The sequence below is a fragment of the Gymnogyps californianus genome, chromosome 8 (assembly GCF_018139145.2).
Source record: "Gymnogyps californianus isolate 813 chromosome 8, ASM1813914v2, whole genome shotgun sequence".
NCBI classification, from domain to species: Eukaryota; Metazoa; Chordata; class Aves; order Accipitriformes; family Cathartidae; genus Gymnogyps; species Gymnogyps californianus.
The window spans coordinates 24605137-24628693 of NC_059478.1; the positions used below are offsets into that span (position 1 = coordinate 24605137).

Below are 23557 nucleotides of genomic sequence, written 5' to 3' on the forward strand. Positions count from 1 at the left end.
AGAGAGCGCAGTGCAGGGAACCCCTCTGGCACTTTGCCTCTGCGGTCCTGGTTCCTCAGGATCCCAGAGGCACGACTGTGATCGAGCAGCGCAGTCCATGTCACACGTTGGCTTTATTTTCCCTGACAGCCCAATCCCTCCAACAAGCTGGCCATCATCCACATCCTGGGCCTGCTCTCCAACCTCTTCACCACCCTAGACATCAGCCACCACGATGATGACCACGAAAGCACCGAGGTCAAGAAACTGCCAGTGCAGCAAGGACCCAACCCAGTGAGTAGAGTGGTAGCTTGATGCTTTTTGCCACAGCCTGGCCAAAGCCTCGCTATTCACTGCTGGTGCCAGGAGAGAGGGGCTAATGGGGAATGCAGCATGTACCATGAAGAGGAGGGTAGTGCTGGTGCATTCCAGCTGTAGCAACTCCTTCAGCTCATCCCACCACTCCTGAGGTGGGCAGAGGTGACCTGCAGGATCCCTCTTGGCTGGGTGCTGATCTGGAGGACAGCACAGGCGCTGCCTGCCAGCTGTGAGCTGTGCCAGGCTGCTTCAGCAGGGAAGAAAGCTGCCCAGCTTTGGAGAGGGGAGGGGACAGTGGTGCCTGAAGGTTTGAGTCCCGGCCATGCTTAGTCTTGAATCTCCCCTCCCCGGTGCCGTGGGGACCAATTCTCTTCAGTGCCTCTCATTCCTTACAGGTGGTGGTGGTTCTGCAGCAAGTCTTCCAGCTCATACAGAAGGTTCTCAGCAAGTGGCTGAATGATGCCCAGGTGGTGGAGGTAACCAGGCTCCTCCTCTACGCTGCCTGCAGCTCTGCCTGTCCTTGCTGACCTGAACTGGGGACAGCAAAAGACAGACTCTGGGTGATGCCCTGTAAGAGGGATGTCTTGCTGGGTTGTCTGGACCAGTGCTGCTTGCTGTCACCAGCAGTGTCCAGCCGTTCTTGTCTATCTTGTGCCCCCATCAGCTCTGCTCCTCTCCAGTTACAGAGGCCCTGCCATCAGCAGGGAGATGGGAGATGGGGTCTATCAAACCTGTGCTCCTTAAGAGGAGAGCTCTGCTCTGGTCTGGACCCGTCTCATCTGGTGTTTCTCCAGTTCACTCAGTCCAGTAATGCCCATGTGCAGTGTCCCACCAGCCACTCTTCCCCCTGGCCCTTGGGGAGCCTTCCTGCTGCAGTGGGAAGGGTATTTCCCAGTGTCTGGGAGCATCCTGCCCTGCAGGGCAGGGCACCAGTAGCATGGCAGGTCTGAGCCCTCTGCCTAGCTGGTCCCCGTCCCCATTGCCAGCTCTTCCCTCCCTTGGGACCCATCCATCAAGCCCTGGCCCCCCTGGGAGAGGTCTCCTGATGCCCATTGCTCACACCATCCTTCTCCCACAGTCTGTCTGTGCCATCTTTGAGAAGTCCGTGAAGACCCTCCTGGATGATTTTGCCCCCATGGTGCCTCAGCTGTGCGAGATGCTGGGGCAGATGTACAGCACCATCCCCCAGGCCTCTGCCATTGACCTCACCCGGCAGGTACGGAGCCGCACTGGGGGCTGGGGCTGCCGCTCCCCAGGGAGGCTGGGGGTGCGCAGGGCCAGCAGCAGCTTCAGTCTTTCTCTCTCTCTTGCAGCTGGTTCACATCTTTGCCCATGAGCCTGCCCACTTCCCTCCCATCAAGGCCCTCTTCTTGCTCGTTACCTCAGTCACGCTGACCCTCTTCCAGCAAGGTACGTGGGATTAACCCTTCTTCGCGCTGGGGCTGTTGTCAGGCTGTTGCATGCATGGAGTCTGGAGGCGTCTTACCAGGAATGGCTGTTTTCACTCCTAGCTAAGCTAATGGGGCCATCTCTGTTTCTTGGATTCATCCTAACCCCTGGAAGGTGGGTACCTTCCCTGCAGGGCAGCAGAAGCAGGAAACCCCTGGGCGAGATTCTGTACTGCTGTGACGGCCCCGCTTCTGCAGCAGGGCTGGGCGTTGCGTGCTGCAAGGGTCGAGCTGGAGCTCCAGTCCCACTTGGCAGGGAGGCTGTGCTCCCCGGGAGATCCCGGGGCTCCTCCGGGGGCCAGCGCTGCTTGTAGCAGCCAGGAATCAAGCCCTCGCACGAGCTGGAGGATGTGTGTGTGAACATCTGGGAAACAACCTTTTCAGAGTCACTGCTGGCCACCAAGTCACCGCTGTGGTGCTGAGGATGCTGGCATCCTCCCGCAGGACAGCGGCCCCTCTTTGGCTCGCTGCCCACCCTGCAAAAAGTGAATGGGGTTAGGACAGGCCCCTCTGCACCATGGTTCCCCTCAGCCTCTTGGTGACTTGCCCCATGACAGGGACAAAAGTACCTTGGAGCTGCTGGCTCTGGTCCTTCAGCACCTCCATATGCGGTCCCCAAGGGGTCTTGTCCTTTGCTTACAGCCAGGTGCCGGGTAGGGTGATGCCATCCCCCAGTACAAGGCTCAGAGCTCTCTAGAGAGGTGGGGGAGGCGTGAGGACCCCCGCTTCATTATCACGCCATGGTCCGAGCAAATCCCGCTGCACTGAGGTGTCACTGGGGTCAGTGGCAAGCGAGCCGGGCTTACCTGGAGATCAGGTCCCCGCTTCTGCCAGCGGCGTGTGGATGCGTCTATGCTGAAACCCTTTTGGCTCGGCGCCGGGGGAGGTGGTGATGCCTCCGAGCAGCACCAGGCATGTCTGCAGGAGGAAAGGGGAGGGGACAGAGCCCGCGCTGTGCCAACGCTTGGACGTGAGCTTTGCTCAGGCAAGCGGCTGTCCAGCTCGCTGTGTGCCCAGGACTGTGTGCTCCCACCCACCCCGTGGATCCCCTTCGGTGGGCAGCCGGCCCTGAGCAGGGCGAGTCCCTTCTGCTGAGCCCACGGGCGGCAGGAGAGGGGGGGACGCCTGACCCCACAGGGGCCAAGACGTGTCTGTGCACAGTCAGATGCCAAGGAAGGGTGAGTGGTGCTGGCATGGAGATCTCTGGGCACTGAGCTGCTCTCTCCCAGGAGGATGCTGGAGGAGACCTCCAGGAGGGTCCCGGACTCAGGGTCTCGGAGAGCATCTGGGAACGGGGTGGGAGGGTGACTGTGCCAGGGGCTCCTGAGCAGCTGGTGCTGGTGACAAGCATGTGCACGCCTGAGCCCGGCCAGGCCTGTCAAGCGTTTGCTGAGGTGTTGTCGTTCACTTGCAGTTATCTTCCAGGACCAAACGGTGCTCTGAAGACACCCGCTCAGTCCCCACAGTGCAAAAGCTCTAATTCTCCTTGTGGAGATGGTGCCCAGCTAGCCCCTGCTCCTTCTCCTCTTCCTCCCCAAGGACACGAAGATCTCCTCCTTGGCTCTGCAGCACCCAGGTGCTAGCTGGAAACCCTGGGGCTTCAGACCCTTTCCTTTGCAGTTTCTTTCTGTTCTTGGGTTCTCCAAGTTTCATGATTTTTTGTATGTTTTGTTTCTTTAACTTGCTTCAAGCTGCTCATGTTGCCCATCCCCTTCCCCACACACCCCTCCTCCCTTACACTCCTGTTTTCACTTGTAAATTCTTTCTGTATCACATAACTATATGATGTTGAGTTGCTGTTTGTATGATTTTTCTCTTAAGTTACATCTTTATTATATTTTAGGGCCCAGGGATCATCCTGATATTGTTGATTCATTTATGCAACTCCTGGCACAGGTGTGTTTTAGTTTCTTATTCATTCACTTTCTGTTCTCTCTCTTTCTCTTTTTAATTCAATTTAAACCTATTTTTAGCTTTCTGTTGACAACGTTTTTTTCCTTTTAGTTGAATATCGAGTTTCTCCATCTGTTTCCGTGGAAGTTGAAAACAAAACATTCTCCTTTTAGTTCTGGGTTTGCACCATCCCCAGGGCAGTGCCCTCCTCTGCAGGGCAGCCTCCAGCTGCCACCCCCTCGCCTTGCCGAAGCTGGCACGGGGCGCTTGGGGCTGCTGCCGTGGTCACCCTTGGGTGACAGACAAATTAGAGCATTAAGTGGATGTTTTCCGACCCGTTTACCTGCCCTGCGGTAGGTCGTCCGGAGCAGGGACGAGCTTAGCTGACTGCCTTGCCCCAGGGCCGGTGGGAGGAAGCCCCTGCCCGCAGTAGCAGGCAGCTGCCGGGGTTTGGCTCTGAGCAACGTGCTTGTGGTGGCGTCTGGACCTGCCAGGGTGCCACGCTGCCTTCTGCCCCGGCAGCCTCTTGGGGTGATGGCAGCTCCTGTGCTGCACTCCGGGAGCACTCCCGTGCCGCTGGCTCGGCGGTGCGCGGGGACGGTTTGCGTCGGCGTGGCGGGGGCCGCGGGCTGGCTCGTGGGGCTGGCACTGGTGTCACCGCTGGTGGCGGGCAGGCAGGGCCAGTGCTATGCTGTGTGTGTATATACACCTGTTGGGAGCAGCGGGAGCCCAGCGTGCTCCTCAGCCTGCTGTGGCCCTTGAGGGAGAAGCCCTGATGTCCTTGATGCAGTCAGTGCCCCCGTCGGAGACGCGTCCCCCAGCACCTACCCAGAGGGTGGGTCAGTGGCGAGGAGGGGCCCGGCAGAGTCGCTTTCTGCTTCGTTTCTGTAGTGGTGAGACCTCTAACCACGCGTGCTGGCCTGGTGGCTGTGCAGGAACACCCTGCAGCTGCCAGAGCTGTGGCCATCCTGCCTTTGCCAGCAGCCTGGGAAGGGTGCCTGGCATGTCCGGGTGCTCAGCCGTCAGCCCCCTCCCTCGGCCCATGTGCAGGTCTTGCAGGATGGAGCGGGTGAGGGGGCTGCACCTCACCCGCCCTGGGCAGGGTCTGCTCCTCATGGGTCTCACCTTGATGCCCGGATCCTGCTGAGACCCATCGCATCTCACAAGCCATGTTGCAGTATTTTCTTCCCTGCTTTTCATCTTGAAAGACGTAACATAGTCGAGGTTATCAGAAAGCGTTCGCAGCTTTTGCTGGTGCTGGTTTTGGAAGCTGTGACCTTTTAACAAGGGTTTCAAACGTGATGGGAGGATGGTAAATGGGGTCTGTGCGTGAGGTTCATGGAGGTGTCCTCCCCAGCCACTCAGTGCTGGCGGGACCTCCGCTCAAGCACTGCACCCAGTTTGGGGCACAACGTTTCTATAGATACAGACCAGAGAGCACAGAGAAAAGCATCTGGGAAGATGACCACCTTGTACACATGGTGAGGAGGAAAGGCTGATGGCATGAGTCTTGGAGTGTGTAAAAGGTAATGTCCCAGTTGTAGGTAAAAACCCCTTTTCTGTTCTCCTCGAATGAGACAAACAGTAATGGGAGGAAATCATGGAAAAGGATCCAGGTCAGGCAGTAGGATATCTTTCTAAGAGCGCGGGGAAGCAGTGGAAGGTCACTCAGGGAGCTGCTGTCGCTTGGAGGGCTTGAAAGGACTCAACAAGCCTGTTGCTCTTGGAGGGCAGGTAGAAGTGATCCTGCCAGGGGGTAGGGCATTAGGTGACCCTGAGAGACTCTTCCAAGGCTGTTTGTTGTTTCTTTGGAAAGTGCTGAGTTTCTGTCTGGCTTGGGGTCCTTCTCTGTGTTTGGACACAGCACATTTGTGCTCTCTTGGAGAGAAAAGTGCAACCGTGCTGCACTTCCATGGGGTGTGCTGTGAGAGCAAACACCACCCATCCCGGCTGCTGGGAAGCTGTTACGTGCTGCCCTCATGGGCAGGGTCTGCAGGCAATGCTGGGGCAGCGTGCTGGCAGCTGGCCTGGTCTCCAGTGTGCCAATCTCTGGACAGCCTGCATCCTTCGGAGGCCCTGCTGCAGGAGCAGCTCAGAGGCTCCTACCTCTGTTGCTGCTCCATCTTGGATCACTGCGAGACATCTGACATCGTGCTGCCAGCCCACCACCGCCCACTCAAGACCTGATGTTTTCCTGGGCTTTTTATTCCAGCAACCCCACGGAGACCAAAGGATCCCATCCCCGTCCTCTCTCCTCACACATAGGACTTGTTTCAAGGTTTCCTCCTCTTCCTCGGCCTGTCCCTCTTCCCAGACTGATGATCTGGTAGGGTGCTTTGAAACCCATCAAGAAATGGCCTTGCCATCCCTGCTTGGCTCCTTGCTCTCAGGACTTCAAGAGCTGTCTGATGGCAGAGGCGGGTCCAGCCTGTCCTCTTCCAGAGAACCATGCTCTGCAGTGATGCTGTTGAGCATTTGTAGATCCAAGGATTAAAGTCGGAGAGAACTACAGATCTCTTCAGATCTGATTTTCATGTGGTGGGGGCTGTGTTTTCATCCCAGCTTGCTCTGCCTGCAGAGCCCTTGGCAAAGTAATGTATATTCGAGAGCAGCGTCGAGTTTGGACCCAAGAGCGTGTGAAGGTGGAGACTTCCCCACTTCCCTGACTGTATGCTCCTGTGGTTGATCACCTTGGTGGAAATACCATCTTCCCTGTTTCAAATTTGTCTGGTTTCTCCTTGCAGGCAGTGTTTTTGTCCTCTCCCTCTGCCAGCAAGTACTCTCCTACCTTCTGATAACTCAGAAGAAGCTCCTACCTCCTGATACCTGCACATCAGCCCTCTGTCTCCAGCTCACAGGGAGCCATCTCTCTGTGTGACAGGATTTCAGTTGACTTCACAGTGTATTTATTTGGGCTTGGTTGCAGCCCGTGGGACTGCCCACTTGGTGCGGCTGATCGTTTTGCCACCATGTTAATTGGCAATCCACTCTTGACGATGGCTGGCTGATCACAAGAGCATGCTGCCTTAAACCAAACGTCTTACAGATGCCAGAGACCCTGGAGTTATTGTTACTACTCAAAGCTAAGTATAAAATAACCAGTCTGCTGTAAGGCTGCACGGAGCAGTGCCGGCACCCTTTGCAGTGAGATCTGTCCTCAGCCGCTCGCCTCCTCCCTCCACTGTGTGCTGGGAACAGTGCAGAGCATCGCTGCTGCTGTGCCCGAGGTGAGCGTCCCGCCGGGAGGGCTGCGGGGCTCAGTGCCACCCGCGCAGCCGGAGTGCCCGTGCCCAGGACCGCACAGCTGCGGCGGCTGGGGCTTGCACCCGGCTCTGCATCGGCAAAACCAGGCAGGTTCTGGCGTGTGGGAGCTCTCGCCCGCTCCCTGGCCAGCGGGTATCACTCGTGTGCATGCTCCCAGTTGCAGGTAGGATTTTGGGGCTCTCCAGCCTGCCTCCTCACCGGGGCTGCAGGCACATCCACCCACCCTGGCAGGGCTCCATGCCAGCATGGACCTCGGGAGCGCTGCGGTGATCTCCCCTGACCGGGAGCCCCGGGGCAGACTGGGTGAGTGTGGCCTCACCACGCAGAAGGTGCAGGACTGACCTGTGATGGCACAGCCAGTCCCTGGCCAGGCACAGCCAGCGCCATCCCCCAGCTCCCTCCCTTCTTGGGCTGGTCCAGGCTGCATGCAGCAGTCCTTGAGCTCTCCACCACACCTGCTCCAGCCAGAGTCATAGAGCCCCATGGAGGACATGGGCTTGGCATCCCCCCTCCCCAGAGGGCAGGGGCTGACTGCTCCTCCCTGGCCCCGGAGCCTGGCCAAGCTCACGTGCCCTTTCCAAAGCTGGAGGCTCTGCTCTGCCAGGCGTGTGGTCTGGGAAGAGGTGGTGGTGCCGGACACAAGAGCTTGATTTGTGTGTTCTGGAGAGCTACAGGAACTGGCCGTGCAGCCCCCCACTGTCCCCTGTCTGCTGGAGGAGTGGGGTTCAGTGTCCCTTCCATGCCTGCCTGCCTCTGAAGAGCTGGGCACAGAAGAAGAGCCTGCTCTGAAGCCCTGTCTGGGGGTCTCCCAGCTGCTGTGGAGAAGAACCCGATATCCTTTCTGTGCCGGCCTGCAGGACAGCCCTCGCTGGAGAGCCAATGCCTACCTCTGCAGTGGCTGCTGCAGCAGAGGATGTGGGGGGACTTTTGAAAGCATTTAAAGACCTGTCCCCATCCCAGAACATGTAAGCAGAGCTGCTCTGGCAGGAGACGGGGAGGACGTGCTGGCAGTAAGAGGCCCCAGAGCTGGAGCAGCGTTCCTGATGCTGGGAAAGAGCAGCTGGACCTGCCTGGTGCTGCTTGCTAATGGGAGAAGCTCCACAGGGCCCCATGTCATGGGGGTCAAAAGCATCTCTGTCTACATTAGACATGTGCACATGTGCCCAGATTGGGCTTGCACGCTGTGCTCCCTCGGTGGAAGTGTCCTGTGGGAAGGAGCCCTCCCAATATTGGCACGCTTTCCCCCATGGCGCTGACGAAGCGAGGAGCGGATGCTGCAGCGAGTCTGCAGGAGAGCTTGGGGGGCTCTGCCTGCCGCGGGTCTGGTTTGGCTGTGAGAAGCACCCCGCAGGTAGGTGGCAACCTGAGCACGTTGGAAGACTCTTGTGCCAGCTGAACAGTCTTGCAGCATGCAGGACTCAGGTTAAAGCCAGCCCCTTGGGCAGGCAGGGTAGAGGAACCTGCAGCTGGGTGGTATCGGGAGCCAGCTGCCCTCGAGCAGCGTGCTGCTGGGGGAGAGGCTCATGGTCACCGCTCTGGATCCTGCACCAGAGCCCCAGGGGGGTAGTCTCCCATGGCTAAAACTACAACCTCTTGCAAGCGTTTGTCCGGTATGGGGCCAACTAGATGGCAGCAGCCATGATAAGTGGATGTGGATGTGGATGTGTTTCTAAACCATTGCCCAGCCACTAGCTAGCCTTCCGATGTTGGTGCTAGCATGTCAGGAGGGATGGTGCACACAGTCTGTATATACACACACAGGTATAACGTGGCCCCTGACTGTGCCCGTGAAGGTCTCTGCTTGTATCTAGCAGGGAAGTAGGTCCCTGCAATTATGCCATCTCCGCCTGGTACAGCGATGCCTTCGGTGCCCAAACCTGAGTCCTCTCTTGCAGTGTGTGATACAAAGGGTCAGAAAGGAGATGGGGTAACTCTGAAACCTGCTCCTCAGCTTCTTGGTCTCCAGCATATGTTCTCTGCACTGGGCAGATGGCCGTGGCCTTTCCCTGGAAAAGAAGGGGTGGGAAATAAGTCCATTTTGCTCCGAGTAGAGAGCATGGCTGTGGGCAGATGGCTGTGCATCCTGGGCACTGCTGGCTGAAAGCTGTCCCTTGCTTTCATCCCCAGGAGCAGGCTCGGAGGGTGGCAGTGGCCCTGCACACAGCTCAGCCCAAGGGCTGCCTGCCCTGGTATCCTGCTCTCCGAGCTCCAGGCACAGAGCGGGGCCACTCCAGTGCTGTGGCTGCTGTCCCTGGTGTTGCAGTGACAGCAGGGCAGGAGGCATGGCTGCCATCCCCAGTGCTTGCCCACAGCAGTGGGCATGGTGGCATGGTGGTCAGGGCATGGACGTGGCCACCTTACATAGCTGGGCTTGCTGTGGCAGGGTAGAAACCCCTCCCATGGAGTGGAAGGCGCAGGCTGAAACATTTCCATCCAGTAACTGCCCAGTGCTCTCACAGGGGGGACAGCCACTGCACGAGGTGCCACGGCTCAGGGTGTCCCCAGCAGCAGTGCCTGACCCCCTACAGAGGCTGGTAGGATCACCGTGTGGCAGAAAAACCCCCAAAGCTTTTCTGATCTCAGACTTGCTGCTCAGGAACTGCCAAGCAATGTTGGCATCTCATTGTCATCTGTGCCCTGGAGCCCAAGCAGAGTGAGCTGCTGGTCCAGTCTGGGGTTACTGCTTGAACCAGTTGCTGTGACCCCAGGGATGTCAGCATCTTCAAGAGAAGAGGAGCAAAGCACAGAGGTGGCTGGTCTCTGCTGGGCCCCACATGGCTGCCCTTGTCCTGGGAGTGCTGCCGCTGCCTGGCTTGCTCTGGTGGGGCAGGAGCCCTCTGTCCCGTCTCTGTATCTATCTGAAGCGTTTGTGTGTACACCGCCATGGCATCTATCCTCAGGTCCTGAGGTCGGTGGTCCCTGAGTGTAGCAAACTGCCTGGCTGTTTGATTGACATTTTCTTGGGGGGGGAAGTGATGGTTCCTGCTGTACTGTGTGAATCTACCGTTTACCATGGGTGTGCCCAGGTAAGTGTGCGTCCAGGCAGAGGCTGTCTGGGGCACCAGGTTCCTTGGAGGCTTCCTGGCTGCCTCTGCAGCACTGGGTTTATGCTGCCTGTCTGTGTGCCTTGCAGGCTCTGAAAAGGAAGCCGGACCTCTTCCTGTGTAGCAACCTGGATGTCAAAGCTGTGTTTCAGTGTGGTGAGTACCACGGGCACGTGCTCCAAATTGCTCTGCGGAGAAGCCAGCCTGCTGCTCCTGCGGAGCTGGGCGCAGACCAGCTGGGAGCTGGGGACCACAGGGCTGATTTGGGATGGCATGCAGTGTTTCTGGCTGCTAACCTGAGTGATTTCTGCCCGCAGGTGTCCTTTCGCTCAAGTTCCCCGAGGCCCCAACAGTCAAAGCATCCTGTGGCTTTTTTGTGAGTATCGTGGCATCATGCAGCCCCCTGAGAGCTGGGAGGGCAGGAGTGGGGCTGCAGGTTGGGCAGGGGTGCTGCGGTATGGAGCTTGCTCTGGCACTGAACAGCTCAGGCTCTGTGTTGCAGACGGAGCTGCTGCCCCGCTGCGGAGAGATCGCCCCGGTGGGACAGGTCGTGCATGAGAACGGCAAAGTGCTGCTGCAGGCAGTGCTGGAGGTGAGAGACGCCGGGACGGCCAGCTCCCCGGGCAGCTTTGGGCTCTATTCCTGAGCGGCACCCCTGTGGAGCCGCGTGGGTGGGTGCAGGCAGGGTGACGCTGGGGGCTCAGCAGGGTCTGTCTGCTCTGTGGCAGGGCGTCGGTGGCCAGGCTTCCCGCAGCCTCATGGATCACTTCGCAGAAATCCTCTTTGCCTTGAACAAGCACTGCTTCAGCTACCTGAGTGTCTGGATCAAGGAGGCCATGCAGCAGGACGGCTTCCCGTCAGCCCGCGTCAGCCCCGAGCAGAAGGAGACCTTCAGCCAGCAGATCCTTAGGTTCGTGCACCTCTCCCTGTGGTGGCTGTGCCCCACGTGTGGTGGCAGTGACCCCCCCTGCATGGCCTGGTGCATCCCTCCTGCTTCATGTTTGTCGCCCTCCCTCTGTCTTAGCAGAGAGCGTGTGAACAAGCGGCGAGTGAAGGAGATGGTGAAGGAGTTCACCCTGCTGTGCCGAGGGCTGCATGGCACAGAGTACACAGCAGACTACTGAGCACCTGGCCAGGACCGCGGACAATTTGCCTGGACCAGCTCTTCCCCGCAAGGAAGCCCCCCCATCCTCCCCGCCCTGCTGCAGTACGGCTCATAGAATAACCCTCCACCTAGAATTAACCCACTCGGGACGCTCCTCAGCTAGATTTGGTGGCCGCATCTCGGTGTCAGCATCTTTGTTTCCCCCAGCATGCTCCCCCCTCGCAGGGGACGGGAGTGCTGGCTGCAGGAGGCGGCGGCGGGGAGGGGAAGCCTGGGCAGGACCGCCCCAGCACAGGCTGCCCTGCGCCCGGGCTACTAGCCCTTCCCCAGCACTTCCCCGTGGGTGCCCGTGCCCCGCGGCAGGGAGGCTGCCCCTGTGCCCGCAGCAGCGGCTGGCTGGGCAGGGGGGCTCACCCCCTGCTCGTTTGTACGTGTGTGGTTGGGAGGGGGGAGGCCCTGCACCTAATTATATTAAGAATATTTCTATGTTGTGGCTGTCATTATTGCGGTGCCCGGACTCTGCCTGCCCCTTGCCTCTGGGGAAGGGCCCAGCGGAGGGGGTTAAATCAAGGTTGGGATGCCTCAAAGCCTCCCGTGCCCCCTGCTCGCCATGCTCTCCTGCCTGGCATGGAGCAGCTCATGGAGCAGAAACAGTCCTGCCCCACATGAGAGGGGCCAGACTCCATCCCCACCGAACGCGGGGTCCTCCCTGCAGCACAGGATGTGTGCGCCCCACTCCTGTTCTTCAGAGCAGCTGAGGGGCTTGCTCACACTCGGAGCCCTTTCCCCTTTGCCTGAGTTCCCCAGCCCAGCCTGCGAACGTACTTTCATTTCTGGGGGTCCCAGTTCTGGTTTTCTATACCCTAGGGCTGGTTTTAGCCGACGCACAGGGCTGCACTCCCTGAGTGGGCACCATGATCTGTGTTTGCACTCTGGGAGAGCTGGTATCACCCCTGTCTGCACTCCTCAGCCCGTGTTTTATTCTATAAAATGATTCACTCACAAGTCCTTTTCAGTTCAGCTTTAGTTAGCAGCAGTAGCTCACAAAAGCTTCGAGTCCTGGTGCTGTTGGCTCGTGCGAGGCTGTGACCTTTCCGTGTAGGGCCAAAGCTGCCCTGGACTGAGGAGCCCTCGGAGGCCGGGTCTGGGCCAAGCGCCTCTCCTGGCCCTGCTGCTGCTCCTGGCCACGAGCCCCGGGGTGCCGCAGGCATCCCTGAACACACGTGCAACTCCTGTTCTCCCACCGCAGCACTACTGACCCAAGGCCGCACGCAGCGCGAGGCTAGCTGGCGGCAGGTCCGGACCCTTGTGAGACACTCACGGGTCCGACACCCGGTGGCCGCAATGCCTGGGCCCCCACACGGCCCCGCTCCTGGCTGGGTGCCGATGCTGCTGCCGAATCAGGGTTGCTCGCGCCCCTCGTCCTCGTAGGCAATGGCAATCCCTCGTCGGCCCTGCACAGCCTTGGAGACAGGCGTCTGCCCCAGCCGCTGCTCCAGGCCCGCCAGCTGCGGGACTCCAGGAAGGAGGCTGGGAGGAGAGAGAAAGGGAATTGTTACTGGGAGCAGGGAGGCGGCACTGCCCCTGCACCGGGGCTCAGCCCCACCACAAAACCGAATCACGAACCAGCAGGGCTGATCTCCGCGAGGGCCTGCGTCTGGTCCCTGCAGGCCAGGGCGGTGCTGGGGGGCAGCTGGGAGGCTGGGGGGTCGCAGAGTTGGGTGGCACGCATCTCCCCCGTGATTAGCGAGATGTTGGGAACGGCCTCTGCTGCAGGGACGGCCGGTGGGAGCTCAATGTGTGCACAGGCACCTGCCGGGAAATGGTAACGTTAGCCTGGTGCTCACGTCTGTCCTCCGGCCGGCGCAGAACTGGGGCAACCGTGGCCTCCAGGCAGGGGAGCAGGGCAGGACGTGCCCCTGCACGGGAGGGTGTTGGGCAGCCGGTTTCTAGCTATTACCTGGCAGCAGGTCTCGGAAATCAGTGAGGTAGTTCCCTGTCCATTCGCGGGCTGGGTTACAGGCCAGCTCCAGCTCATAGGGGGTCACAACGGGCCGGTAGAAGTCGGTGGAGTCCAGCAGGGAGTTCTGAGCGCAGGCCACCAGGACGAAGATGTCCACCTCCAAGAAGTTGGCCAGCTTGGCGGGGTTCGGCTTCCCCACGGCCAGTGTGTAGCTGCGCTTGCCAGCCCAGCGCAGAAGCTCCCGGAGGTGCTGCAGCACGGCCAGGTAGCCCGCGACACCGAGGGTGCCCACCAGGATGCCCACCACGCGGGCGTCCCGGGCCCGCTCTACCAGGTAGAGGCGTCGCATCAGGGCCCGGTTGACATTGAGGGTCTCGCGGCGGCCGCAGCCGGTGGTGGGGTCAAAGGAGCTGAAGGGGCAGCGGTTCCAGGTCAGCATGAAGCTGGTGAGGGCCAGGCCCTCGGCTCCCACGTAGAACATGGCGCAGTCCTGCAGCCTCCCGGTGCCTCCACCGGGAACTGGCGACCAAACTGCCGCACCTCCCCAGGGGGTGCGGGGCCAGGAGGGTCCCCACACACCACCCTGGAGAAGACGATATTAGGGTACTCAGGGCACAACTGCTGCTCCAGCTCACCTGAAGGGAGAGAGGAGTGAGAACGAAACATGGCCACAGACCTGTCCTGCAGAAGGTGGGACAGCAGATTAGGAGAGAGGAGAGGACAGAAATCAAGGCTGGGGACTGCCTGCCTGCTGCCGCCTCTCCCCCTGGCAGCTCTGCCAAGCTCTGAGCACTGCCAGAGACCCCCTCCCTGCCCCAGAGCACTCACCCATCGCATGGGCATAGACCACATCGTTCAGCACCACCACACGGCTCTGCCGGTCGGGGTAGAGCTCCCGGAACACCTCTGCGCAACGCCCGACGTCCAGGGGCTGCTGCCCGAAGATGTGCAGCACCGGGAGCTTTCCGCAGGGGCTGAGGCAGGCGGGGCCGTAGTGCAGCACCGCCTCGGCACCCGCATGCTCGGCGGCCACTTCGTCCACACAGCAGCTGCGGGGAGGACCCGGTGTCAGACGGGCTCTGCACCACGGAGCTCTTCCTCCTCCCTGGCACCGCTGTCCCCAGCCCGAGCAGCTCCGGCCCTCGGCCCTGCCAGGGCCGTTCCAGCCCCGTTCCTGCCCGTGGAGGAACCCCGGGACACCCCCCACGGCCCCACACCGACCTGCCGTACGTGGTGTCTCCTAGGATGTACATCTCGGCCCCGGTCGCCGCCTCCATGCGGGCCGCCACCGCCGCCGCGTCCGCCAGGAGCTCGTCGGGGAACTGGAGGGCGACCTGGGGGGGACAGGGGGTGAGGCACCGGGGAGGGGAGGGGCGGCCCGCAGCCCCCGGCCCTGCTCCGCCCCTGGCCCCGCTCACCTTGCGGAACCCGCCGCCCCGCACGAAGGCGGCAGCCCGGCCCATCTCGTAGAAGCCGTCGAGGTCCCCCCGCGGCGCCGCCGCCGCCGGGCCCAGCTCCCGCCGCAGCGCGGCCTCCCCGTCGCTGCTGAAGGCCGTTGCCATGGCGCCGCGGGGTCGCGGGTCAGGCCCGCCACGCGGGATCCCTGCTCCCGCTTCCGGACTGGGGCGCGGAGCCGACCAATGAGAACTCGCTACCGCCCCCCCCGTTCTCGGAAATCCCGCCCCTGATGGAGCGGGGCCTATCGCGCTTCACGGCAGGGCGGAGAGGGGAAGGGCAGCCAATGGAAAGAGGCGCTCGTCGCGGTGCGTTATGGTCTATGTAGTTCCCTCGCGGCTGTCAGGCCGGTCAGCCAATAAGCGGGCGCGGTGGAGGCGGTGGCGTCACGCTGTTTCCGCTCGGGCGCTGCGGTTCCGCTCACGTGCCGCGAGCGGGTCAGGTGACGCGCTCGCTCCCGGCCGGCCCGCTCCGCTCCGTCCCGCGCCGCTGCCGCCATGACGGGGCTCGCGCTGCTGTACTCGGGGCTCGGCCTCGCCTTCTGGACTACGCTGCTGGGCGTCGGTCAGCGCCGGGACGGGGGGCGGAGGGGCTGTGGGTCACAGACAGGGCCGGGCTGAGGGGCAGAGGGGGCGGTGAGTCACAAGGCCGGGCCCTGGGGCCGGGGCCGTGGGGCACAGACAGAGCCGGGCTGTGGGGCTGGGGCCGTGGGGCAGGAGGGGGCTCTGGGCGTGAGGAGAGGCGGTGGTTCGGGCTTGTGTCCGTGCTCGCTGCTCCCTTGCCGGGGAGGGGCTGGGGGGGGGGGTTGCTGTGGCGTGGAAAAGGAAGGCGGTGGTCGAGGGGGTGCAACGTTGTCAGTCCCCCGGTGGCTGAGCTGCTCACGGGCAGAAGCAGGAGGGCTGGCCCATGGCCTGCCATGGCACCGGGAGCGCTGCTGTGGGGCTCTTCAGCCTGGACGTCACCCCCTGGGTGCCTTTAGTCCCTCTCTCGGAGGGCTTGGACCCCCAGCAGCGCTGTGTAACTGTCAGCTGCCGTTGGATGCACAGCTTTCAGCGCTCAGAGCCTGTCTGGCTTGAGCAGTTGATTTGCTTCTCTGTGTGTGCAAGAGCGGAAAGGTCTGGTGCCAGTCAAAGGTTGTGTCTGGATTTGGCAGATCAGGGGAGGTAAAGGCAGGTGCCTGGTTTTTCAGGCTGTGATGGTTCATGTCTCTTGGATGGAGGAGATCGCCCTCCCGCTTTGCCAAGCTGTGGTGGCACAAGGAAATGTGCAAGTTTGTCCAGATGATTGCAGAGCTGGTGCGTGGCTCTGCTGCTGCTGGCGTTGGGCTCAGCAGCACTGAGGATAGATTTAATGCGCAAGGGGTAGCAGGAAGATTTTGTGCTGGAGCTGCTGGTTATTTCCTCTTTCAGTGCAGAGTGAAGTGACCACAAGCCAGGCAGAGGCTGGAGAGACCTTGGCTCCTGCCTCAGCGTTTGAGTGAGGGGAGAGACCGAGTAAGAACCGAAGGATGTCTCATTCCTTCGTGTTTCCAGGGCCTGGTGAACCCAGTGCCAGGCCCAGGGCTGCCTTACTGGGCTCTCTGAATCATGTGGCTCGTGCCAGCACAGATGCACGCTGTGAACTTGAGACTGTTGGAAAATCTCGATGAGCTGAACCCAGCTGCTCTTAACTTCCCCTGCCCTGTTGCAATCTCTTTTTGGGGAAGGCATGAGCAGGAAGCGGTCTCGCTCTGTGCAGTGTTGCAGTGGTGCCTCTTTGTGCTTTCCCTCCTTGTCCTGTGCCCTGCTTTGGTGCTCCGGTCCTGCTGCCCCAGCTCTTTTCTGTCCCGGCTGCAGGGCTGGGAGCCAGAGCTCACAGGAAAGTATCTTTCACCCTGTTTCTTTTGTATATGAATCCAAGGCTACACCTGCTCTTGAAGAGATGGAAGGTGCCCTGAGGATCTGCCCTGAGCTGGTTGTAGCTCTTCTTTACCACTCCTGGGGAGTGGGGGCAGCTGAGGCTGGCTGGGTTCAGTTCCTGCTCTGCCAACCAAGCAGCAAAGCCAAAACACAAGTCACAGGCTGGCCGGGCCCAGCACTGTAGAGATCGTCCCTGAAGGTCACCAGGCGTGCGGGCTGGGATGTGGCCTCCTCCGCGCTCCCTGGCTGTGGTGGCACCGTTCCTGATTTGCGTGTGTCGCTGCAGGGGAGGGGAGCACTGTGATTCTGCGGGCGGGAGGAGTGACCAGCGTTACTGATTCCCATTTCGGGGCCAGCTCGCCTGGCAGTGCTTGTATGTTCTCCTGGTGCGAGGGGTGCTGAGCCCCGAGTCGTGCGTGGAGGGGTTTAGCACACAGGGACGATGGGGACATCCCTGCTGTGAGGCTGGCAGGTCTCCCTACGCTGCAGCGCTGAGGCCCTCCTGTGGGACGAGTCGTCCTGCAGGTCTTGGCCGTGGGCAGGGAAGGGCTCCTCCGACCTGGGGCCCCCATATTGCTGCCGGGCACATCACTGGCTTGCCGTCACCCTCTGCCTCCAGGCTGCGGCTCTGGGGGAAGGGAGCAGCGGGACGTGTGCAGTGACCTCTTTGCTGCTTTTAAGCATTTCAGAAGTCTGTTTCCTCTTTTCCCGGCCATACGTGGGGTCTGTGTCACACAGCCGCTGGCTCTAGTCAGCAATGGTAGAGCCATCCCTTCCCCCTCTTTATCTGGTGTGGAGCAGACAGTGCCACACTGCCTGCACTTATCTGTTCCTTAGGGCCAGGTCACCCTCTCTTTTCCAGCTGAGCCACGCAAAGAGCAAGTGTCTCTTCTGGTCTGCAGCTGTGTTTCCTGGTTACGAGCTCAGAGCAAGGCAGGGTTTTGGTGTGAGCACCTCTGTGTGGGCTTGGGCTGCGCAGGGCTGCTGGGTGTGACTCCCAGCTGCGATTCAGCACTGGAGAGGAGCACTCGGGGTACAGCAGGGCAAGCTGTCCTTGTAATCCCTCCCTGGAAAGGAAGGGCTCTTCTGGGATTCTCAGGGCTGCGCTTTGGTGTCTCCTGCCTGTGTTGGAGTACAAACTTCTCTGGAAATGACTAACCCTGGGAGAAACACTGAGGACAGCAGGCACGTCTTGAACGTCCACAGCCTTGGAAAGGAGGGTGCTGGGGGGCAGCTGCAGCTTCTGGTGTTGACGGGCTCCTGAGGAGCAGCACAGACCCTGGTGGGATGGTGATGGAGCAGCATGTGATGGTCAGTCAGGGCACAGCCTTGCTCCTCTCACCTCCCCTGTGAGAGAGAAGAGGTCACAGCTGGTCACCCGGTGCTGTGGTTGTCCAGTGGAGCTGAGCCGTTGGGTGATGCAAATGGAGACCGTGCTGGGGCACAGGGGTCTGCGTTGCCCTTGAGCCCCTGTAGCCCAGCATGGCCTGTGGGCGCTCGGCAGGATCAGGGAACAGAAAATGGGTGCGACAACCACCGTGATCCTCTTCTGGGCAAAGACTGGGATGGGGTCTGGGAGTATCGTGGGTCTGGGCTGTGTCTGCGCTGATGTGGGAGTGCTGGGATCACTGGGGCAGGACTTTGGGAGGGGGCACCCTGGCCCACAGCTCTGCATGCCTGAGCCAGTCTTCCCAGTAACCCTCCCGCATGCTGTGCTGTGCTCCTGGGCCTCTGCCCTGGGGCTTCGCAGGTCGGGGAGGAAATGTCAGTGCCAGGCTGGTAGCTGGTGCCAGGCTGGTAGCTGGTGCCTGTCTGAAGGTTCCCATGTTGCTCTTGCTTTCCAGGGATCTGCTACACAATATTTGACCTGGGCTTCCGCTTCGATGTGGCCTGGTGAGTTCCCTGTAAATACCGGCATCCTCAGGGCTGTGTGAGGAGGTGGGCGGTATTGGCAGTGCCTGCAGGGAACAGCGCTCGCTTTTGAGCAACAGGCAGTGGTCACTGCATCACAGGAGAACAAGAGCTACAGTGAGCGGGGCCTCTGCTCCCCGTGAGGTGGGATAGATGCAGCCCACATGTACGTGTGGCTGGCTCCATATGGGGTCCTGGTGCAGCCATCACTGCCCTACCCACCCCTTCTCCCAGCCCAGGCTTCCCCTTCACAGTGAGGGTTTGGGCGGAAGATCTTGGTCCACGCGGGTGCGGGTCCTGGATTGCTGGCTGGCAGAGAGAGGCTTTCGTGTCCCACTGTCTGGCTGCATGATCAGGTGGGGGGTACCTGTTTTGGGGCTGTGCACCATGACTAGGGGGGCTCAGCCTGTGTGCTAACTCAGGGCATTTCTTCCTCTCCAGGTTCCTGACGGAGACCTCACCCTTCATGTGGTCCAACCTGGGCATTGGCCTGGCCATCTCCCTGTCCGTGGTGGGAGCTGCCTGGTGAGTGGGGCTGGCTCTTCAGCAGGCTCCTGCTGTCGCACTTCAGTAGCTGTGGATACACGGCAGTTTCCCCACAGCAGGGCAGGGGCAGAACAGCGTGTACATGCAGGGGGGTGGGGCTGTGTGGGTCACCACAGCAGTGGGGCCAGGTTGCTGGGCTCTTGGGGCGTCTGGGCAGACCACCTCGCAGGCTGCAATGGCAGTGGAGAGGCAGGGATGTCCCGGCTCTCTGGAAGCTGTACCTCTGAGCCCAGGCCATGCAGTGGTGGCTCCTGTGCCCCAGCAGTTCTGCTGGTGTAGGTGGTGGAGCTTGGGACCACTTGTACCCTGGGGGTGGACAGGCCAAGTCTGCAGCGTCCCCCAGCTGCACGCCCGATTCTTTGCTCAGCTGGAAGATTCTGGCTTCCCTATTGAATCCTTCTGCGAGTGCCAGACCCTCCACCAACCACCCTTGTCTGCCACAGGGGGATTTACATCACGGGCTCCAGCATCATCGGTGGTGGAGTCAAAGCCCCTCGGATCAAAACCAAGAACCTGGTCAGGTAAGCACAGACCTGGGGTTAGTGCTCATGCTGTGCCTGAGCGGGGCAGGTCCCAGCCCAGTGCCGAGGCTCCTGTCCTATCTCTAGCGGGGTGCTGCTGGCCGACCATTCCTTACTGAGCTGCTGATGCTCTTCGCTTTCAAAACAAAGAGCCCTAAAGGAGCCAGAGTGCTGCTTTGAAGAGTCACTGTGTGATATCACGCAGTGAACGAGCCCAGTGTGTTCAAAACAAACACCCTGAGATCACACTTCCTGCCCCAGGCGAGGGTTCCCCTGGCCAGACCTTGCACAGCCCTTCCCCAAAGGAGCAGAAGGGGGCTGGCGGAGGGCAGGGCTCCCCCAGCCTGCTTCCCACAGGGCCATTGCAGCTTACTTGGGTGGCACAGCACAATCAGCACCCAGCCTTTGTGTTTGGCAGCTCCCCCTTGTTTGAGAGGCGAGCAGTGGGTAGGCTGGACTGCCCTTCTGCCCTTGGCAGCAGTGGGGCGGGCTCAGATATGGCTGTGAGGGGTCTGGCTGCTGGCTGGCTGGGCATGAAGTGGCGGGGGCTGCTCGGGGTGAGGCAGAGCCTGGGACACCATGGTCAGACTGACTGAGACACTGCACTCAGACTTTTCCTTTCTCCCACAGCATCATTTTCTGCGAGGCTGTGGCCATCTATGGGATCATCATGGCGATTGTCATCAGTAACATGGCTGAGGTATGGGAGGGCCGGGGCTGCCCTGCCAGCCCTGCGCTGGCCTCGGGGCCGTGGTGGGGATGGGCAGCCGGGCATGGGCCAGTGTTGTGAGCAGTGGCCCTGTGGGGACTTTGGACGCTGTTGTGGCTCTGGGAACCCCTGGGCTGGTGGTCTGTGCAGTGGCCCTTGTCCACACTGAAGAGTGGTTTGGGGGAGCACATGTAAGGCAGGTGTCATGAAGCCACCCGGGGACATGGAGTCAGGGACCAGCTCTGGCCAAAATGTGGCTGCCTCACGCTGTGTTGGGGACAGGTACCTCTCCCAGAGATGACGGACTTGCCACTAACCCAGGCCCTGTGCTTTCTCTCAGCCTTTCTCTGCAGTCACCCCAGAGATGATTGGAGCCAGGAACTACCACGCAGGTAAGGACTGCTCGGTCCCTGGTGCCGTCGCTGTGAGCATTGCCACACCCTGACCACCGCCTTCTGACCGGCCCGTGGCCTGCTGCAGGTGTCTGAAGGACATGTGACTCTTCTGCCAAAAAGCAACTTTTTAGTTACCTTTTGGAGGCTCTCCTGCACCCAGCTGTGCTGTGCTGCCCAGCAGCAGCAGCAGCACTGCTCCTCCCTCCGGCAGCAGCAGATTGCGGTCATCTGCTGGCCTGGCGCTGCGGGAGCTGGGGCACACCCTGGAGCAGTCCTGCTCCCCAGCAGGAGGATGCTGCTGGTGCTTGGCAGCTCTGGGTCTTCTGTCGCCTCGAGGCAGAGCTGCTGCAGCATGCCCCGGGTGCAGGTAGAAGGGGGTTACTCCCTGCTCTTGCAGTGTTCCTCTCTCACAGGTTTCTCCATGTTTGGGGCTGGCCTGACCGTGGGGTTATGCAATCTCTTCTGTGGGGTCTGCGTGGGCATCGTGGGCAGCGGGGCTGCCCTGGCTGATGCCCAAAATGCCAGCCTCTTCGTCAAGATCCTGATCGTGGAGATCTTTGGCAGCGCCATAGGGCTGTTTGGGGTCATCGTTGCTATCCTGCAGGTATCCGCCTCCTGGGGCCACCAGGCTTATGTGAGCACAAGGTGCCTGTCACCCTGGGTGCTCTTCAGCTCCAGGGAGACACACCTGGGCTCCAGCACAATCCTCTGCATTGGGATGGGGAGGCTGCTCACAAGGTTTGGGGTGGCACAGCTCTCCCCGCAGCATACCGTGCCTGTTCGCAGCAGTGTGAACTCTTTTGATGGCCCCTCTGAGCAACTGTCACCAAGGGTGTCACCTTGGGTGCACCCTGTGTGATGCTCATGTCTTGTCGGTAGGGCTGATAAGCTGTCTGCAGCTTCTGGATGGTCCCAGGGTGCTTGGGTGGGACGGGGGCGCTGGGCTGGGGTTTGTGGGACACGGCCTAACCTCTCTTCTTTCTTTCTAGACATCTAAAGTAAAAATGGGCAACTGAGCCCTGTTCCACCCAGCCTGTTCCAGCCCGCCCCAAGAGGTGCTGTATATACTTATTTAATGTTTCTAGCCTTGATTGGGGCGGGAGCTGCCTGGTGGCGGGAGCGGGAGCCCAGCTGTGTAGAGCCCCGTCCCGCTGATCGATCGCCCCCTCGGAAGAAACAAATTTCTCTGTGTGAATTCTGCCCTCAGTGGCCTGGCCCAGCCCGTGGGGCCCCGCTGCTGCGTGTCCCCGGTGTGTGTAGAATCGACCACCAGTGCAATTCTGTGTCTGTGAAATAAATATGGTTCTCGTCCAAGGATGCAGCTCTTCCTCTGCCCTGCGCATGCTGGGGAGGCTTGCAGGGAGCAAGTGCTCGTTTGGGCTGACCCCCTGCTCGGAGATTCCCCTCTGTGCCTCTGGCAAAGTCCCTGTCCTGCTCCAGGAGCCTGGTGGTGTCCTCCCTGTGTGGGGTTAATCCTGCTGCCTGCTCAGCCTGCAAGAGGCTGCCCTCTCTGGGCTGTGGGAACACAGAGCTCTGCTTTGCTCCCCAGAGCAGGTAGGAGGCTGCTGGAGCAGGCAGCAGGCAGCTCTGCGCTGCTTCTGCCAGGTTCCTACCAGTGCTGGCACTGCCCCACGCGAGGCATGCTGGAGGCACCGGTACAAGCTGGTTTGGGCCTTTCAGCTCCCATGCAGGTAGTTTAGTGCAGAGGGAGTGTACGCAGTGTCTGTAGCCCCATTGTGCAGCTGGGGAGCACGAGAAGGGCAGAGGGGCAAAGCTTTTGCCCCTTCCAAGGCTGTCCTCCAGCCAGCAGCTCCCTTGTGTGACTGTTGGCTGGGTGCTGGGGCTCTCCAGTCTGCAGTGCTCCTCTGTCCCGGGGGGCCCTGGCAGAGGTCCCAGGGGTGGGGATGCTTCGTGCTGGCTCTGCTCCCCTCTCCCTGGCTGCGGTGAATACAGCAAGGGGAAGCCAGCTGTGGACAGCTGGGCCTGTAGCTCATCTGCTGCTTGGGGGGAAGGAAAGAACAAGGTCCTCCTGCCTCCGCTCTGCAGAGAGCCTGGAGCTGCTGTATCCAGCACAAGGCCCTCATCTTGCTGTGCTGCCAGTACACCTTCATAGGGAGGGATTGATCCTCCGGTGCTGTTAGTGCTGCGTTGGAGCGGATGCACGCCTGGAGCTGCCCATCTCTTCCCACCTGGATGCAACAGGCTGGGGCAGTGGTGGGGCTGCTGGAGCCAGAGAAGGGTTCACGCCTGCTGATTTTTGCCCTTGGACTACGGCAGCTGCCTCTCCCAGCTCTGCTGGTCTCCCAGCTCTGCTCTGCCTTGTCCCGTGCGTTTTGGGACAGCAGTGTTTCAGCCCTGGGTGCAGGAAGACTGCTGGGGCAAACCAAGCCACTGCTCCTGCTAGCTGTGCCAGCTGTCCTCTAGGGCTGGAGGCTGCGACCGGAGCTCCGGGCACCCTACACCCTACACCGCAGGGATGCAAGCTGGGCTCTGCATGCTTAGAAGAAAGGGTGTCAGGCGTGGGCAGAGTTTTGCCTGTCCTGCGTGAGAGCTGTACCCTCGTCCTCTGGCGTGGCCGCTGCTGCAGGCCAGAGACTTCCGAAGCCCCTGGGAGCTGCAGAGCCATCTCGTCAGCCCCACGCCAAACTTGTGGGGCTGCGTTCAGGAAGGAGACGCCTGGGGTTGGAGAGCCTGCGCTGGTGGTAGAGAAGCTGCTCTATGGGTTAATAATCTTCCTCATTAACAACTGTCTCGAAAGACTCGCCTGCTTGTCTTTCAGGGATGGGTCTCACCCTGCCTTGGCTTGATAGAAATCTGTGCACTGTCAGAAATCTCCCTCTGCAAGGTGCTCTTCCGCCCTTCAAATCCTGCCTGTGTGTATCACGGCTTTGGCAGGGGAACGGGCTCTGAACTTGCCCATGGGCCCTTTGTGAGGGCATGAGACCCACCAGGGCTGGTCTTATGGTGGCCAGGGTGGCCCACGGCCTATCTCCTGTAGCCGGCAGTGGTGAGGTGAGCACGCCCTGCGCTCCCTTGTTCTAGGTGCATGTGCTTGGATTCTAGGATTTGGGTGTGCTCAATACCTGCTGCTCAAGCGTGGGGAAAAAG

The 23557-nt window shown here is 60.7% G+C and overlaps 3 protein-coding genes across 4 annotated transcripts in view; 2 read left to right on the forward strand and 1 right to left on the reverse strand.

Moving 5' to 3' along the window:
• The window catches only part of IPO13 (importin 13), a 32457-nt gene extending 20920 nt beyond the window's left edge, over window positions 1–11537 (forward strand). The window contains exons 11-20 of one of the 2 annotated variants that reach the window (XM_050901280.1): window positions 130–273; window positions 693–773; window positions 1376–1513; window positions 1611–1707; window positions 3589–3641; window positions 10036–10102; window positions 10264–10322; window positions 10449–10538; window positions 10675–10856; window positions 10971–11537. In XM_050901280.1, the coding sequence (XP_050757237.1) occupies window positions 130–273; window positions 693–773; window positions 1376–1513; window positions 1611–1707; window positions 3589–3641; window positions 10036–10102; window positions 10264–10322; window positions 10449–10538; window positions 10675–10856; window positions 10971–11070 (1011 nt within the window). In that variant the 3' untranslated portion in view covers window positions 11071–11537. The remainder of the gene's footprint in view (window positions 1–129; window positions 274–692; window positions 774–1375; window positions 1514–1610; window positions 1708–3588; window positions 3642–10035; window positions 10103–10263; window positions 10323–10448; window positions 10539–10674; window positions 10857–10970) is intronic. The other variant, XM_050901281.1, reaches the window with a different exon arrangement.
• An 841-nt stretch (window positions 11538–12378) lies between these two features.
• DPH2 (diphthamide biosynthesis 2) lies at window positions 12379–14576 on the reverse strand. The gene is given in 8 exon segments (XM_050901146.1): window positions 12379–12555; window positions 12558–12581; window positions 12678–12863; window positions 13012–13509; window positions 13512–13649; window positions 13843–14063; window positions 14236–14348; window positions 14433–14576. Coding segments are annotated over 8 exon segments (1428 nt in total). The 3' UTR covers window positions 12379–12451.
• Window positions 14577–14946: 370 nt separating this feature from the next.
• On the forward strand, window positions 14947–21764 carry ATP6V0B (ATPase H+ transporting V0 subunit b). Its single transcript, XM_050900840.1, has 8 exons — window positions 14947–15033; window positions 18212–18260; window positions 18720–18803; window positions 19268–19345; window positions 19976–20045; window positions 20395–20446; window positions 20863–21053; window positions 21439–21764. Exons 1-8 carry the CDS (start codon window positions 14967–14969, stop codon window positions 21463–21465), a joined length of 618 nt encoding a protein of 205 aa, XP_050756797.1. The 5' UTR covers window positions 14947–14966; the 3' UTR covers window positions 21466–21764.
• Window positions 21765–23557: the final 1793 nt, after the last annotated feature.

Bases quoted from the DNA above. Each gene is read 5' to 3' on its own strand.
- ATP6V0B (XM_050900840.1), top strand. From the start codon at position 14,967: ATGACGGGGCTCGCGCTGCTGTACTCGGGGCTCGGCCTCGCCTTCTGG. The intron at 18,261-18,719 runs GTGAGTTCCCTG...CTTCCTCTCCAG, and splicing joins TTCCGCTTCGATGTGGCCTG to GTTCCTGACGGAGACCTCAC. The intron at 21,054-21,438 runs GTATCCGCCTCC...CTTTCTTTCTAG, and splicing joins TCATCGTTGCTATCCTGCAG to ACATCTAAAGTAAAAATGGG.